Source organism: Doryrhamphus excisus, chromosome 10, assembly GCF_030265055.1.
Source record: "Doryrhamphus excisus isolate RoL2022-K1 chromosome 10, RoL_Dexc_1.0, whole genome shotgun sequence".
NCBI lineage: Eukaryota > Metazoa > Chordata > Actinopteri > Syngnathiformes > Syngnathidae > Doryrhamphus > Doryrhamphus excisus.
The window spans coordinates 5,870,047-5,888,094 of record NC_080475.1 but is presented as its reverse complement, the minus strand read 5'-3'; the positions used below and the strand labels follow the sequence as shown (position 1 = coordinate 5,888,094).

General features: G+C 46.1%; 1 protein-coding gene across 2 annotated transcripts; it reads left to right on the top strand.

Moving 5' to 3' along the window:
* The first annotated feature begins 288 nt into the window (after positions 1-288).
* On the top strand, positions 289-17,329 carry LOC131136747 (cingulin). Of its 2 annotated transcripts, none has more exons than XM_058083953.1 (20): positions 289-1,047; positions 6,118-6,928; positions 7,005-7,093; positions 7,158-7,227; positions 7,914-8,006; positions 8,442-8,563; positions 8,739-8,850; positions 9,015-9,227; positions 9,487-9,635; positions 9,917-10,037; positions 10,122-10,334; positions 10,522-10,743; positions 10,819-11,067; positions 11,323-11,493; positions 11,573-11,734; positions 12,420-12,593; positions 12,673-12,791; positions 13,201-13,309; positions 14,416-14,579; positions 14,949-17,329. In XM_058083953.1, the coding sequence occupies exons 2-20, from the start codon at positions 6,128-6,130 to the stop codon at positions 15,076-15,078; spliced, it is 3,483 nt and encodes a 1,160-aa protein (XP_057939936.1). In that variant the 5' UTR covers positions 289-1,047; positions 6,118-6,127; the 3' UTR covers positions 15,079-17,329. The 2 variants fall into 2 exon arrangements, with proteins under 2 accessions (XP_057939936.1, XP_057939937.1); XM_058083954.1 differs by lacking the exon at positions 289-1,047 and adding an exon at positions 4,573-4,689 and having other exon boundaries at positions 14,949-16,315.
* Positions 17,330-18,048: the final 719 nt, after the last annotated feature.

Here is an 18,048-nt window from a genome sequence, read left to right as displayed (position 1 = left end):
TCATGTATTATTAATATTTATCTGATATCTTCTTGGACAATACATTTATTACATATGATATTTTATTGCACGTCTGAGCAACTTTTAATTTAAAACATTTTTTCTTTAAAATTTTGTTCCTCACAATGACTGTAAAAATTTATATTTATCTGATATCTTCTTGGACAATATATTTATTACAGGTGATATTTTATTGCACGTCTGAGCAATTTTAAAATTAAATTAATTTTAAATTAAATTTAAAATTATTTTTTAATTTTTATCATTATTTTATTATTTTTATTTTAAACAATTTAAAACATGTTTTTTTCTTTTAAATTTTGTTCCTTACAATGACTGTAAAACATCCTACTATGCTTGGACATTTTTGGGCCCTTTTAATATCCAATTATACTTATTACTTCCAAGACAGCTGATATTTGCTTGGGTACTATTATACATAAAATAGTAGTAATTGCCCTGTCCTATTTGTATTTTGAGTATTTATGTGTGTATTTATCTGCACAAAGAATCCACAACCTCTGATATTCTTACTTGTCACGGCCAGCCTCAGAAGTAAATAATCAGGTGAATAATTGCGCCCTCTTGTGGTGAAAGTAGTGAAAATAGCTCCCATACAGCGTCATCAGCCAGTGTTAGTTTCTATTGATTGCTGACTGTTCAATTGTGGTAGTTTTATGATGTTCATCATTGCAGTTGCTCTGAATTACAACCTAATTTCAAAGACTAATAAACAACAGGTTGAATGATTGACTTCTAGTGTTGACCTATTGGAGACAAAGTCCACCAGCTAGGGCCCCGCCTACATATTTGTGCTTTCGTCCAATCAGAACAGTCCCTGCACAGAGACAGGGGCGGGACTGTCGCATCCCGGAGGAAGGTAACAGGTTGCAGTCGCCGCCGCATAATGAACTCTTTTCAGCGACTATTTGCTTCTTCTTCCTGAGATTTTTTTGGATGCAAGTGTGGGAAAGTAGGCGACGCGTCTACCCCGGAGTGGAACCGAAGTGACGCAGAGGAGAAAGGGAAGCGAGGGAAAAGTACGAGGTAACTTTTGTACGATGGTGGCGGGGATCCTCATTGTCAAGACAGCTCGCGAGCTGTCATGATACTTGTACTTGACTTTTTTATGTCGTTATTCCTTTCTTTTCTTTATTTTAAATTCACTTACACGCTACAGACTGTATAGAATTTAATCGTTTAAAGTCATTTGAAGTTGGCTAACTCCTCACTGGATGAAATGTGTTTTAAAACATTGTAATTATATCGAAGCGATGTAAAAGCTAAAGCTGCTATACAACGAACGTAATGGTGGCATTTAGCTAGCAGCTCACCTGTGGCTTCTTCACTATTTGTCATCGAAAAAAGACGTCAACGACTTCCTTAAGTTCACTTTTAGGCACATTTGATTGAGTTTTTATGGTAAAGATGCAGTATTTCAGTTGAATGGAAGGAAATGGGAAGGTATATGACTGAATAACCAGTGGACTAAATCGATAATTGTACCACAAACTAGCATTGTAACACAGTTAGCTACACAATGTACTCCAGAAAAGTATCTTTTTTATACTTTATTTTTATTTATTTATTTGTTTGTTTGTTTGTTTATTTTAACAAAACGTCAACAGCAATACAAACACAGTCAAAACAAAAAGGGGGCACTGGACATACATAGCACACAATATGGCTATCCCACATTCCCTGTCATGGTGCAATTCCAGTCATTCCCTTGATTTTTGTCCGTGAACAGTGTCCATTTCAGCCATTTTTCTCCACACATGTCTTCTTCAGTCCTCAATCTATGTGTCTATGTGTCATTGTGTTCATCACACAAAGCCAGTCCCCCAGTACCCGGGGGCTTCTTGGATGAAGCCATTTCTTCATGGCTTTTTTACCTGCTAGCAACATTAATTCATTCATTTTCTACCGCTTTTTCCTCACGAGAGTCGCGGGGGGTGCTGGAGCCTATCCCAGCTGTCTTCGGGCGTAAGGCGGGGTACACCCTAGACTGGTCGCCAGCCAATCACAGGGCACATATAGACAAACAACCATTCACACTCACATTCATACCTATGGACAATTTGGAGTCGCTAATTAACCTAGCATGTTTTTTGGAATGTGGGAGGAAACCGGAGTAAACCCACGCATGCACGGGGAGAACATGCAAACTCCACACAGAGATGCCCGAGGGTGGGATTGAACCCTGGTCTCCTAGCTGTGAGGTCTGTGCGCTAACCCCTAGACCCCCGTCTGCTACCAACATGATTTTATACAAATATCTATCTTCTCTTAACACAAAGTCTCCCTCCAGGTGGCCCAGATACAATGTCTCACATGATAGCCCAAAATCCTCTCCATGGTTTTACATAGTCTCTTCCAAAAATGAATGATATTTGGGCGGAACCAAAACACATGTGAATTGTTGACATTGACTGTACCACACTGTAACTTTAAGATATTTTTAATTTCTGGTGTAATGCAAGAAAAGTATCTTTTATTTGTAGTACTGGACATTTATATACAGTATGAGTTGATGTGCTGTCAGCAGGTGTACGGGATCAATCTCAGGCCAGTTATCGGAAAGTGTGTTCCTATAGTGTTCCTTGTGTGCTGCAGTATTTGGTTCCACTGAACCTGCCTCTGTTTGCGCCAGTCAATGCGCTTGGATTTTGAAAAGAGGAATAAATGGCTGTTTGTTTGGGACGGGACCAAGAGGGGTCCTCCTCCTTTGTGTGGCCTGCATAATGGCGAGAGGGCCCGGTGTGTGAGCGACTTCCGCACGTCTCTTTTAGTTTGGTCGGATCTGGAGTTGATGATGGAGTTCCTAAATGTCACTTCTACCTGCCGCATACCAAGTGAGTCATTTGTGTGGTATTTTTACAGCGTCACACAATACACTGGTTTTGTTGCTCAATAACCCAATCGTGGCCTATTTTCACGTTCCAGTTAAGTTTGGAACCGTTTTCCTGATTCTTCTCAAGGGTCAATGAACTTTGACACATGTTAGAGTATTCAGTGTACAGCTTTTGTAACGGTGTGGGTTTACCGTTCACTGAAAACGAGTCAACATGTCGCCATTGTCGTTTAAATGGGTACACCTCAGTGTTCAAATTGTATCTATTACGCGCTAACGCCGTCCCCCCCCAAAAAAAAAGCAGGAAGTTTGCACATTTTTGTAAGGGGATATTCCATGTCAGGAGGGGGAATGAAAGGGCGCTTCAGGGGGCTCGTTTGTCATTCTCAGAATTGCTGCCCTCGTTTTCCGCCCCACATCAGCCGCACAATAGGAGGATGGGTCCCCGTCGCCCTCGTTGTCCCACTTGGAGCTGCGTCGCCTACGTGACACAGATTAGACAGGGAGCAGATACGAGGCGTCATCACGGCAACATCGTGAAGCTCGGTTGGACATCGCTGATCGGCAGCGCTCTCGTGACCGTGTACTATCTCTCAGCTCGGCCGTGTCCGCTCGACCTTGGCGGAAAGACAGCCGGCCGCAGAATTCACGCTGTGCTGCACAAATGCGATGTGACGCCGCTTCCTCTTGCAGCTCCCACTGGTGGAGAAAAGAAATCCACTTCACTGTGCAGTAAATGTGATGGTGCAAGGTCACACCACGGACACTTGGAGGTTCTATCAGCTCTTTCAGGGTTTTTCTGGCAATTTTGTCCCCATAAAACTTTTACCAGAGCTGTGGAATGACCCTATTTGTGACACAATTTTTTTTTTATGGCTGTGCAGAAGCTATATTTGAATTTGCCAGAGCATATTTTTTTAAATGCCCAAAAAGTCCTACTGAAATTGTTTATTTAAAAATTTCAAGTTTAACGACTAGTTTTCAAGTTTTCATTGTAATATTTGTCCCCAAGATGGTGCTACCTTTTCCCATTCAAAGCATGCAGAAAAATGTCACATCTCGTTCTGTTTCCTGCAAGGATGCCTAGCTACTGATGTGACTAGTGTGCGCTATTGATAGTCGATAATGGCGTCTATGTAAAAGGTTACGTACCCCCCCCCCCAAAAAAATATATATATACTAGTTTTTTAAAGCTTTAAGGAAAGAACATAGTAAATATAATATAATGCATATTTTATTCATAGTTAATCGGAAGGTGACATTTTTTTTGTCCGGAGGACCTCAAGTGGGAGTTTCAATTCTGACACAATAATAATAATAATAATAATAATAATAATACATACATACATATTTTGCATCCCATAATCAGTTCCCAGTTCCACATGTCCAAAAGGAGTAGGAAGAAGCAAAGCTTATTAAATCCTACCCCTCCATCTGGTACTTTTACAATCAGTAATTGTTACATTTGTTCACTTCCTGCTTTCCATAATACATTTTTTTTTAATTAAAAAAAAATTTTTTAGTAGTAGTTTTTGTGGGATTTTTGTGTGGCAATTTTTTTGTCATCGTGTCAAAAATAATGAGGCGAGGAAAAGGCGTTTGCATTAAAATTGAAGAATGTGTTGTGTGTAAGCATCCGCCAGCATGAAGGCGTACGAGTGCCAAACAAAGCCAACTATGTGATTGTTACTTTTGGTGTGGCTTTGGCTTGCAGGAGGAGGAGGAGGAGGAGGAGGAGGAGGCGGCCAACCACTTACTGATAAGATACGCTCGTCCTCTCTGTTTCCCAACCCGCTTTCCATCTCTCACCTTGGAACGCGGCGAGGGAGTGAAAGGTAGCGAGCCAAGAGGTCGGGGGTGGTTGGTGGGGGGTGCTTTCATAGGTTGAACAGGTTTTAATAAGAGATCCGAGGGAACTAAAAAGTTTTCCTTCCGTACGTAGATATCTGGAGTATGTTGCTGGTTTGGTGCTGTCAGGCGAAAGTGATCCGTGGGTGTGTGCTTTCAAGTTAATCACTAATGCAGAGCGCTGAGCCGAGGACAAAGTCCACACCAGCATTAGTGGTGCACGTTTGTGTGAAGTTGCTGTCCTATTGGATTCCAGCTGCTGTTTCGTGGAAAGGTCTCGCAGGTTTGATTTCCACATTTGAGGGATTATACCAACGCCTCTTGGCTGGGGGTTGTTTGAATCTCAGAACGGCAGATCCCCTTGCTCGGGTATTATCGTGGAGCCTTTACGGTCTCGTCTGTTCGCCATCATAAAACGTTTATTAACTGTTCTGGGAAGATGTGAAGTACACACACACACACAATTTTTAATGTATTACATAGTTTCTATTTCTACTTCTTTGAGGAAACCTTCATTGATCTTCCTGCCATTCTTTATGGAAGGTCCCGGAAGGACAGTTGGAAGGACCTGGACGTTCTTCACAGACGTTCTTCAAGTGAAAAATCTGACATGAGAACATATTAAACATAGGATTTGAATGTAGTATCAGTATACGCCGAGACACGGAGAAGACCTGCTGCCGGCGCCATATCCCGCCCTCTTCCTGCTCCGTGCACGGAAGCCACGCAACACACACATGCCCGCTGTAGCTATGTTTGTTGTTAGCGAGTGATGGCGGTTTGGCAAAGTTTGGCTATCATTAAATGTAAAACTGCAACACGTTTTTTCTGAGACTGCTTTTGTGTGCGAGCATAATTGGGTACAAAAATAATTTGGTAAAATATTGACATTTTGGGCGGCATGGTGGTCTAGGGGTTAGCGCACAGACCTCACAGCTAGGAGACCAGGGTTCAATTCCACCCTCGGGCATCTCTGTGTGGAGTTTGCATGTTCTCCCCGTGCATGCGTGGGTTTTCTCCGGGTACTCCGGTTTCCTCCCACATTCCAAAAACATGCTAGGTTAATTGGCCACTCCAAATTGTCCATAGGTATGAATGTGAGTGTGAATGGTTGTTTGTCTATGTGTGCCCTGTGATTGGCTGGCCACCAGTCCAGGGTGTACCCCGCCTTACGCCCGAAGACAGCTGGGATAGGCTCCAGCACCCCCCGCGACCCTCGTGAGGAAAAAGCGGGAGAAAATGAATGAATGAAGGATTGACATTTTTTGTGGTGTGTTGTATTAAACCGCTAAAATCGCTAACGTGCTAGCCAACAGCGTATTTAAATAAGCTGTGACTGTGTAAATGTGATGTGTCTTAGTGTGACGTGTCGGTCTTCCCACAGCAAATGAACCATGTCTTACGTCTCCTTCCAGTGTCGGCAGCATGAACACATCATCCTCCGCTCACAAGACTCCAGTGGACCACGGGGTCCAGATCCGCTTCATCAATGACCTCCACGAATACGGCGGAGTGCAGCCCGGCCCTCAACCCAAAACAAAGTCTCAGACCTTCTCCAAGTACGGCGTGGCGGTCAGGGTGCAGGGCATCGCGGGACAGCCGTACGTGGTCCTGAAAGACGGCAAGAAGGGCGACTCGTACGGAGTTCAGCTCAGGACTCAGTACCCGTCCGGCTACGGTAGCCTCCCCCGCAGGAGGGACAGGGGTGAGCCAGCAACATATGACGTGGAAGAAGGGGGGGCGCTACGCCGGGCCCAATCCCATGGATCGCTCCTAGATAGGGAGGGAGGGGCTGGTGATGAGGAGTTTCAGCTGTCTCGGCCCCCAGGGGATGGTAAGTCGGGTAGCTATGGCAACCTGGACAGCGGGCTGGGCGCACGAGGAGAAAGAGAACCGGCTCGGAATGTCTGGGACGGTTCTTATCAGGCAAGACCGAACGGCTCGGCGGGGTCGCTGGTGAGCGACAGCCGGGTCTTCACGAGCGCCCCGCAGCACGCGCACCGGTTTGACGACGACAGAAGTGGAGGTCAGCAGCGAGGCCCGTCTCCTTCCCGCGACCCCAGAGTCACGGGGCATCCGCGTGGCAACGCCCACCATTACCCGTTGCCTTCATCCTCAAACCACAGCAGCCCGGCACGCGGTCAGAACGCTCACACCGACATCCCTGGACACCCGGCAAATCAGCGGACATCGGGCCGATACGTTGCTGTGGAGACGGAGCCACAAGTAAGAACTGCCTGTACGGTTTTTCACGGCTGGACTTGGGACTGGTATTGGGTGAGAGCATTGCAATGTGTTGAAGGTGACCCCTGATCTGCTGCTGGACCAGAGTGCGGAGATGAGCAGCGAGGAGCAGATCATGCAGACCATGTACAGCATCCTGAGAGAAGGGTACGCTTGGCGGGTCTCCACATCTTCACGTGGAAAAGGTGGTTTGACCTTCTTCTCCCCTCAGGACCAATGAGAGCGACGTTTCCATCAAGCATAAAGTCAACATCATCTGCCAGAGGATTCACAACCTTCAGGTTTGCTCCTCACTCCACATTCTTCACCACTTCAAAGAAAACTTTATTTTGCCCGTCATACACAATCCTCATGTGTTTCTTCTTTCTGTGCATTTTAAAGAAATACAAACTGAAAAATTCAACACTGGATATCACAAAATTGTTACGTAACAGAGTAGAAAGACGCTAGCCGGCTAGCAACTAGCTTTGCCCTAGACAATGCCTCAGGCCACTACCAAAAGGTAACGCTGCTTATTGTTGTTGGTCATGGAGTTTGGAAAGGGTAACGCTAGGTGTTACGCTGCTACCTACTGGAGGTCGCTATGTGACATCAACGCGCCCAGGAAGGAAGTACAGAACTTGCACCTGGTAAAACGCTACTTACATCAAAGCGGTGAAGAGTCCACACACACGCAACCACACTAGCATGCTAACCTAAGCTAACCCCGCTAGCTTCCATTCATGCTCTGAGGTTCCACCAACTCCATTTCAACCAGTTACAGTACGGATTTAAAACCATCACATCTCGTTGGAGGTGTGTCCCATTACGTGCACTAATGAGCTGTCTCTTTTTATCTGCTTGTATATCTTTACAACACACACAAATGACAGACATGTGTTCATGTTTCATATAAGGATTGTGGATGATGGGCAATTCCGAAAAAGTGCACTTTTCCTAAAACACTCTTCCATCTCTTCCTCACCAGTACAAAGAAGCACCCCCGGATTTGAGGAGGGAAAAGAGGGAACTAGAGAGGAAGGTGGTGGAGCTCCAGAACGCCTTGCAGAAAGAACGGAGGGTAAGGCGGCGCTCATGAAGGCGCTCTTGAAGCTCTTGAAGTTGCAGTGGTTGCGAGTGGGATTCCCCTGGAGTGCTCATGCCTTTTTAACAACCCAAACCGGGAGGGCTTTGGATACCGTGGAGTGGGCTTCAGATTAATCCTTGGATTAATCCCTTAAATCCTCTGGCCTGGTCAGAGGTGCACACACACACACACACACACACACACAGAAACGCACAACAAGGCAAGTTGAGTGGAAGGATCCAATGCATATTGTCTTAAGGAAGTCGGGCAGGTTTTAATCTCTAATAGCCCATAAGAACTTAATCCCTGCTGCATATTGATCTTTGGCCAATTGCCCCGGCCGCTTTAACATTTGCTAAAAGCTCATTGTTTACGCTTGAAAGCCCTCCAAAGTCGTTATTCATTTATTTATCATCTGCGCTCGTGCAGGGCTCCGTTAGCCACGCGGATAAAGCTCTGAAAGACGAGCTGGAAACCTGCTTGGACGCTAATCTACAGCTGCAGGAAACGCTGGACCGGAAGAAGAAAGAGCTGAGTGACAGCCACTCTGAGTGAGGAACGCACAATTCAAACGTTGAATAAATTAACGCTCCACAAACTTTTAAGTGGAGATATTGTATTTTTAAAAATGTATATATTTTTTTTTAAATCACAAACTTGTGTGTAGAACGTCACTATAAGTTGTGATGGATCAGTGGCTCGTGTTCCAACCATCTCCTCTCTCAGACTGACTCAGCTGCGCATCGAGAGGGAGAATGCGGAGGCCCGTGCCAGGGACATGGAGGACCAGCTGGCCGAGCTTCAAGATGAATTGAGAAGAGAAAATGGCAACAAGGCGGTACGATGAATTCTCCCTGAGCACCCCTGGGTCACTCGGGACAAAAACGTCCTGTTTAGCACGGCTAAATGATGAATGAACTGCTGCCCCCTGCTGGGACAGAAATAGATTGCCTAGCTCTTGCAATTAATCCAACACGAAGTGTCAATCTGGGAATGTTTCAGGACGTGGCCACTCTGGAGGCGCAGCTGATGGACGTCTGTCAGCTGAAGCAGAAGCTGGAGGAGGCCCTGCGCCAGCGGGAGAGGGAGCTGACGGCGCTGAAGGGAGCTCTGAAGGACGAGGTGGCCACGCACGACAAGGAGATCGAGGTGCTCCGGGAGCAGTACAGCGCCGACATGGAGAAACTGAGGAGCAGCATGGAGCAGGTGTCTCAGGTATGCACTATCGTTACCTGGGGAAGTCATTCTGGAAATACGGTAGGCAACAACCGGTAGAGTTCTCCTGTTATTGCCCCTTGTCTAGTCTTGTGGAGAAGACAATATCAATTACTCCTTGCAGCCCCAGACCAGGACATACAGTACCCACCGCCATGCACACTTACACAAGCTGTACACTGACTACTCCAACCACCTTTCATTGGTATTGTAGCGGTGATTCATCTGCCATAACGGAATCTTTTCCCTTCCCCGTCAGTCTCATGCGGGCATAGAAGCCGAGCGCTTGCGCGTCAACACGTCCGTTCGCACCCTCCAGCAGCAGCTGGAGGACTGCAGAGACGAGAGCAGCCACTGGATGGAGCAGTTTCACAACGCCAGGGACGAACTTCGCTCTGCCAAACAGGAGTGAGTCCTGACAGCGATTCACGACCACCATTACGTCGCTCTCGTTTTGTTGTTTTCATTCTAATGTGTGTGTTCATCTCCTCATCACCTCCTGAGTGTTACAGTGTGGATGATCTTATAGTCGTGTGTTTAGCTTCTAAATGAATGTTGATTTATTTCCATAATGACTTATTTGCTCATTAACCCCTGCAATGTTTTGTCATTGTCTAATTCAAACAGCCACGGATAAAGCATATTAGCATTTATGGAAATTACTAAATTACGTTTTTTTTTCCTTCAAGACTCCTCCAAGCACGACTGGAAAAAGAAGAGAGCGAGGAGGAACTGAAGGAGCTCCAGGACAAATTGAACGCAATGAAACAGCAGATACCGGATCAGAGCCACAAACAAGCTCTCAGCCAGGTGAAGGAGACTCGCTGGTCCACAGGGAACCCATCTGGAGAGAGCAAACTAACTAACCCGCGTGGCGGCCATTTACCTGCGCAGGAGCTGGAGCGGAGCCACGCTGATCTGCGTAAAGCAAAGTCGGAAACGGACAAGCAGAGGACAGAGTTTGACAAAAAGGTGATGGAGATCATCTCCATCAAAAAGGCCCACCAGGAACAAGAAGCAGAGCTGAAATACGAGATCGACCGGCTCAAGAACCAGTTGCAGAGGGCCAAAGATGACTTTGCCAAGGCCCAGGAGAAAAGCAAACGGGTTAGTAAGACGACACATGAATCAGTTTTGATGCTTTGGTGGAGAACAACCGTCAGCCCCACCCTGAAGTGGCTTTTTTTTTAGCATCGGCTGATCCCATTGTAGTAGTGAGGGCAAGGTGACGAGCGGTGAGTAAAGGAGAGGAGACGTCATATCCAGATTGTGTCCTTGTTTATATGTCCTTCAGCTCCCGGATCCCTCCACCATCTCAGAATTGGAGCAGAAGCTGAGCGAGGCACACAATGAATCCAGCCAGCTTAAAGAAAAACTGTCATTGACGGAAGAGGAGCTGGAGGCCAGCAAAGCCCGTTTTAGCAGAGCTCAGGTGGACCTCACATCCTTGGAAGACGCCCAGAAGGAGCAGAAGGAGTCCAACACACGTCTCAAGGACAAACTCTCTCGCTTGGAGGTGAGGTGTCTTCCTAACGGGTCTCAGAGTGTCTCGGCTCAGGGTCATGTTGTCCTGATGTCCCGATGTCTTCAGGCTCAGCTGCAGACCAACGCTGCTGAGAGCTCAGAGGCCGAGCTCGCCCTCCACGCCGAGGTGAGAGGCCTGAGATCCGAGCTGGACGAGACCAAGAGAAAAACCTCGCGCTTGAATCAGGAGCACCGTGAGCTCAGCCAGCGTGTGGAGGATGCGGAGAAGGACAAGGAGGCGCTCAAACAGAGCCTCGGCCAGGTGGAGGATATCAAACGACAGCAGGAGAGAGCTCTGGAGAAGATCAACAAGGAGGTAAAAAGGAGTCAGTGTTTCCCAAGATTAACTGAGCCAAGGCCGCCATTGGAAATATCTCACAGCATACCACAGCTGCATGAATATTGTGTGCCTTCTGCCATCTAGTGGAAGAGCATGTCATTGTTCTAGAAGGTACATTATTCGTCCAAGATAATATTTTCCCAGTCAGTTGATGACTGACGGGAATCACTGCACACCTAATCCCAAAGCGCCAAGATAATCTGCCCCTTTTTGTCCTTGTCTCACTTTCAGTTTGAGTCTCTGACCGCGTCCTCCACCAGAGAGTTGCAGGCTCTCAGGGATCAACTGGAGGAGCAGAGAGAGCGCGCACGCAAGGAAATGCAGGAGGCGCAGCGTCACGGAAGCGACGCTCAAAGCGAACTGGACAGAAGTCACACAAATCTGAGGCGACTGGAGGAGGAGGTGGACGCCGAACACGGCACGATGAAGACTGAGGTGGGCGTGGCCGTGCCTTCGTGTGACGCGTGTGGCTCTCCGACAGATGTCACGGCAGAAGAAGGAGCTCCTGCTGGCGTGTGAGGAGAGAGACAACCACCAGCTGGATAAAGAGATGCTCACCAACAGACTTCGACACCTGGACGGGGAGATGGAGGCGGGGAAGAACAACCTCAATGAGAAGATCAGAGAGATTCGTATCCTGGAGGTATTTGAATTATTATTATTATTATTATTATTATATAATTATGTGCATTTGCTGCTTGTCTGTGTTTTGGGATTAAAAGCCATGTTGAGTGGGAATGGACCATGCAAGCGGAATAATAAACCACATGAACGGATTGAAAGAAACATTGCTTGGGGGGTAAGCCATATGGGGCCTTCAAGGGGACAGCACTTTTTGGGGAACTTTGCCCATCATTCACAGTCCATATATTTCTTTCCCTTTTCTGTGCATTCTAGTGCAAGAAAATGACTTAATATGAGCTAGCTAACAATGGACGTCATGGGAAATGCGTATTTTGAGGCTAAAAAAACAAACAAAACACCAACAATGTTGTATTTACATAACTGACTTCTATATCAACCCAGCTACAGTAATATTATTGTAGCAGCTAGCATGAAAAGCTATATTTATCTGGTGGACTAACATGACCGCAACCTTGATAAGTATAATTTCCGTGAAGTAGGATTCAATATTAATTAACAGAAACCCTTTCAAAATAATTTTAACATTATTAGAGCCCTCTAGACATGAAATAGCACCCCTACAGTCGGTCACCTAATATAGCAGACATGCACAAGAGGAAGAGGGTGCACGGTGGAGCATGTGGACAGGACCAGTGTTGATGAGTGAACGTAACGCAGCTAAAATGTGTCCTCCCGTCTCTCAGGACAAGTTGAAGCGTTTGGAGCTGGAGCTGGAGGAGGAGCGGAGCAGCGCCGAGATGCTGACGGAGCGCGTGTCCCGAAGCAGAGACCAGATCGATCAGCTGCGCTCGGACATCATGCAGGAGCGATCGTCCAAACAGGACCTGGAGTTGGACAAGAACGCCATGGAGAGACACGTATGTCCGCCCGCTCGTGCACGTGAGGAGACTTGTTCAGCTCGACTGTTAACGTGCGCGGCTTTGTCGCTCGCTGCAGCTCAAGGAGCTGCGGGGTCGTCTCGCCGACATGGAGGGCCAGTCTCGCTCCTCGGCTGGAGTCTCTCAGCTGGAGAGCAAAATCCAGGAGCTCGAGGAGCATCTCCGGAGTGAGGAGAGGTAATCTGAGACGCTGGTCAACCTCCAGTTTCTACTGATTTTTCCCTTAAGAGATAATAGAAATGTGTTCCAGGGTCAGACATATGGCCGGCATGTCATATTTTTAACTATAATACTGCAATATCATAAATAACATTTATTGATGAAGAGGACCGGTATAGAGCCAGTTGCAATAGAACCATCATGTCTGTTGATCTGTTCCTAGATCACATATTTTGTCCGACTCTAGGTCGGGGGCAGTGGGTTGTGCGGAGGTGATGGTGCGCTTTGGTTTTGTCCTGTGCTTTTGTTCGGGGGCCTAATGTCCCTATCTTTATGTAAATAGTATATAATGAGCATAGGAAGTGAAAAAAGTGTGTACTAATACTTTTCCACAGCATATGGTCATCATGTCTGTTTTTGTGTGCAGAGAGAAGAATTCTGTTTTGGCGTCCCAGCGGCGTCTGGAGAGGAAGCTTAAAGAGCTGAACATGATGCTGGACGAGGAGAGACAAACATACACGGAACAAAAAGATCAGGTTGGCATGTTTACAATATTATTTCCTTAGCGTGGAACCCGTTTATGTGGACACCACCCCGTCTAAAGCCTGCGTCGAGGTACCAGCCTTCCAAAATGGCGTCACATCAAGGCTGTAATTGATGGTTTCCTGTGCGTATATGACTCAAGGCGTCATTAGGCGACAATTCATTAGGCGACCTTCACATCCACAACCCAAAATTCAAAACCCGCGTCAACGTTGAGAGCTGTGATTGGTTGCAAAAGCACCAAAAAGTCCTCCAAAACAAAAGAATGCAAATTGATGAGCGGTTAGTTGCATCTAAAGTATTGATCTAGGTGTCGTTTTAGTTGACTGCCGCTACTACACAGGAAGCTAAACAGCTAGTCAACAAGCTAACAAACTCAATAGACGACTACGTAATCTGTATCGGAAACACGATTGGTTCTAGGCAGGCGTGGGACTTTCGTCCTTCCGTCCTTCACTATTGATATGATTTAAGAAAAAAAATGTTCATGTTTTTTGGGGAGGGTTGGTGATATATATTATGATAATGAAAAATAGGGCGATCGGATGTATATTTCTGCATGCGTGGAACCGAGTTTCAGTTGACTCTCCTGGAAATGGCGCTTTTAGCGTTTTTGGCAGACAGTTCCACGTTGCACGCTCAAGCCCAAGGAAAGTCTCTACAAGCGTTTGAGGGGGCGGCATAGTGACGATGCAGAGGCACGGTCCAATCTTACGTCAGCCAACCAATCACTAAAAAAGGGCAGCAGGAAAGGAACTCGCCTCACCTTCAAAGCGTTGGCACAGCACCCAAGATCTTTTCGTCTGTTTGCAGTCTACTTCTCACCTTCTTTTTCCTGGCTAACAAAAGTCACCCGCACCCATTTGCACAAATGGAGGGAAATGACGTCAGCAAACTGCAGTAGCTTGAAAGATCCTTTATGATCAGGCATGTCCTTCGGCCCGTGGCCAACGTTCCTATTAAATGTGCAGCAATGACTACTTTCACGTACTGTCATTCAACAAGTGTCAGCCAAGCCAAGGATGTTGAGTTTTATAAAACGGGCTCCCCTGCATTTAAGTACCATGAAAGCGTGTGAGCGCTCATCTTGTCTTTCCAGCTTTCTCTCAAAGTGAAGGCCCTGAAGAGGCAGGTGGACGAAGGCGAGACGGAGCTGGAGAGGGTGGACACGCTGAGGAGGAAGGCTCAGAGAGACATGGAGGAGCAGATGGAGCTCAAAGAGGCCTTGCAGTCGCGGGTCACCGCTTTGGAAACGGAGCTCAAGTAAGCTGCTGCGGCGTTTTCATCACTACTTTTCCACGCTAAAGCCTGATGATGACGGGTTACACAACAACTCTTTACGTCACATGAGGGGAAAAAAAAACTGCATGTGAGTGACGCCATCACCCGGGAATTCCGACGCATAGTCCTCACACACCTGGAAGAGATTCTCAGTGTGTCTGAGGTATTTCACAGTGTGACGTGTGTACAATGTATCACCATAAATGCCGTTTTATTACACCCGAGCAACCCCTCAGGGCCATCCGAGGCCATGCATGCTCATGGCTATGGCTTGGTTTGCCCACTAGAGGGAGCTGTTGAACACCTTTCATATAAACACACAGTAACAATGGCGATGCTTGGATGTTGCAGGAGGAAAGCCACAATGCGGCCCGTGTTGGATTCATCGGCTCTCAGCTCGGATGACGACGACAGCATTTACGACCCGTCCTCCATCACCTCCATCCTCACTGAGGGCAACCTCCAGACCAGCTCCTGTTGAAGCCTAGCTCACCTTTAGCCCAGTAGTCCAGACCAAGGAAGGGAGTGTTGTAAAGGTTAGTAGGGTACGCATTCTCCACTTAAGGAGTGAATTGAAGGAAGCCCAACTTCCTCTGTGGTCAAGGGGACTTCCTTCTGGGAGGTAGACGAGTAGACTGACAAATGAAGGGTGAGCTCCATTGCTGCTCCACTTGGTACATGGTATTAGCTTATATATAGTTCCCCTCCAAGGCTGAATAAGTCTACTATTTCTATGCATTGTTTTTTATATAAAGCCACAGAACACATCATGGAATTACGATGCCTTCCAATCGATCATGAAAATGTCGATGTTTGTATTTATGTAATGTTTCTAGTCTGAATTTGGATCCACTTTGAACAATCCCTGAAGTAGATTTGCTGCACTGGGTTGTTTGTCTTAACGTGGGATCGTCGTAATTAGCTTTGATAGCGCTATCATGTCGTTGCTAACCAGGTACCTTTCTGACTGTTTGCTTTTGTATTACATTTGCATTTAGTAAAGAAAAAAATGACTTTTTTCATCACTATCGCTATCACTGTGTGTATTTTGGGGCCTTTTTTTTCACTTCCATGCGGTAATTTGAAGGAGTCGCGCTGACGTGCCCTCCGTCACTCCTCCAACGGAATGTGTCAGCTTTTTAGGAAGCGATCACATCACTCACTAACGAGCTTTTTAAAAGCGTGACTCAGAAATACTCAGCAAAAGTGACGTTTGACGGCGGCCTTGAAATATAAAATACTATCATTTTGTCACAGAACAAAGAGCATGTTTGGACAAAATCAAGGATCAAAACCAGGATTACAAAACGGACCGGTCAATACCACCTTTTACTGGGAAAAAGTATACACAGAGTTCCCTCGCTTATCACAGGGATAGGTTCTCAAAATAGCCCACAATAAGTGAACACTATATACACATTTTCTCATAGTTTTCTCTCGTTCAATCAATAAAGTTCAGACCTTTGTCATGGACCAGAATGTCATGTGATGACCCCTACATCAATCATCCTACGAGGTTGGACTCATGAAATGATGAAGTGACTCGTGTATTTCCTCTGAGCGTGCCTCTTTGTCATCCTGGTGCCGTTACACTGTAGCGTTTTTGTGTCTTTGTTAAAACCTATGAAGTATATCTGTGTATTTTCCTTATTTTTCCGTCCTCCTTTAGTAATGGCGTCCTACAGCTGCAACTTCTTCCTCCTCCCTCTTCGATCACAGGTGCCTTTCACAGTACACAACGTTTTGACGACAATGTGGGTGTTGCCGGGGATATACTATACTGTATATGTATGTATGTATGTACAAGAAATCAATCACTTGTAGACTCTGTATGTAGGGTTGTCTGATAATTATCGTTACCAATAATTATCGGCCCAATATCAGCTTACAAATGTGACATCAGTATCATATTTTCTCCCAATCATGAAAACTAATATTAAAAAAACCCGCTGTATACAACACACGTGTTCATTCCACTACAGGGGATATGTCATGTTACATCGTTATATCGGTATCTGTATCAGCTGATATCGGTGTCAGAAATTCAGAGTTGGACAATATCGGACATCCCTAACTATATGTGATACTCCAGGGCCGCACAGTCAGAAGACCTGGGTTCGAATCCCTGCTCCGGTTTCCTCCCACATTCCAAAAACATGCATGTTGGGGTCATTGGCGACTCCAAATTGTCCATAGGTATGAATGTGAGTGTGAATGGTTGTTTGTCTATATGTGCCCTGTGATTGGCTGGCCACCAAAGTCAGCTGGGATAGGCTCCAGCATACTGCTGCGACCCAACTAAAGACAGGCGGCATAGAATGTACAGCATACATGTACCACTGTTGGGGGGGAAAAAACATATATATATATAACATTTATCAAGCATTGGGATTTCACGCTTTGTCCGGGTGTCCTTGAAGGCACCATAGTTGCTGTGAGACGCAACACTGAAACTCATCTTTCTACTTGAAGTGTGTTTTAATAAGTGTGAGGAATATTAAAGAGAGAAGCGGCCACCAACAGAATCACTTTTATTGCAAATGTTGCTCCAAAATCAGAGTATGTCAAACTGTGTGGAAAATATAGATTTATATTGCGTCTCAATTACTGGTGGATTTTCACCATTCCCACAGTAACCCCCATGAAAAGAGTGTTAAAGTCGAAGGGGCCAGTTTATGTATTTTTCAGTATGTATTTATAATAAAGCTGATATTCTATTGACTCCAATGAAGGTGTCTGGGTATGGGGCCATACTAACGGTGTCATTGCAGGTCACGGTTGTTGTTGTTCAGGTGTGATGCTGCAGGCCCAGCTATCGGGTGTCGGCTGGTGTTGACAGGTATGCTTCATCACTAAAGCTGCGAGCTAACACGGCAGATTGGCGCCGTTTCTCATGTCGCAAATATTGTTTCCAGCTCGCAAGCATTTCACGAGTCACGCCTAACTGGCTGATGTTTTGTCACACACAGCAGGGAAGCCGCAGACTATTTTTTTGTTTTTTTGCAGCGTGACACCAACGCTAAATGTCGTCAGGCCTCAAAGTAGAAAAGAAGCAAATCCTCTATTTATGTATTTTGTACGAGCCGCTGTTGATGTGATCTCTTATCTCCTGCTGCAGGGTTGTTTTTGCTCATGACGATGAGGACGCCTGTTCCGGAAGAGGAAGAGGTGTGTTGTCATGTGGCCTTTCAGGGAGACGTGCATATTCACATCATTCTAAGGCAAGTCCTCTTTGTTGTCGCACACGCTTTGCTCATGCTCATAAGTCAACATCATCACTCGCCACGCTGCCCTTTCCACACCAGACAAAGACGGGAATCATTTCACGTTTTAAATGCACATGAAAGGCAGCACGCTCTTCCGCCTTTTTTATGCCTTCACATCCTATTTGGTACTCGGGTGTGGCCCACGGCACCGTCGGAAAATATGATGGAAGAAAACAATGAAAAAC

What these genes read in the sequence shown, in the direction of transcription:
- LOC131136747 (XM_058083953.1), top strand. Translation starts at nt 6,128, where the DNA reads ATGAACACATCATCCTCCGCTCACAAGACTCCAGTGGACCACGGGGTC. An exon ending in GCATGGAGCAGGTGTCTCAG is followed by an intron (nt 9,228 to 9,486) that starts GTATGCACTATC and finishes CTTCCCCGTCAG; the next exon opens with TCTCATGCGGGCATAGAAGC. An exon ending in ACAAACTCTCTCGCTTGGAG is followed by an intron (nt 10,744 to 10,818) that starts GTGAGGTGTCTT and finishes CGATGTCTTCAG; the next exon opens with GCTCAGCTGCAGACCAACGC.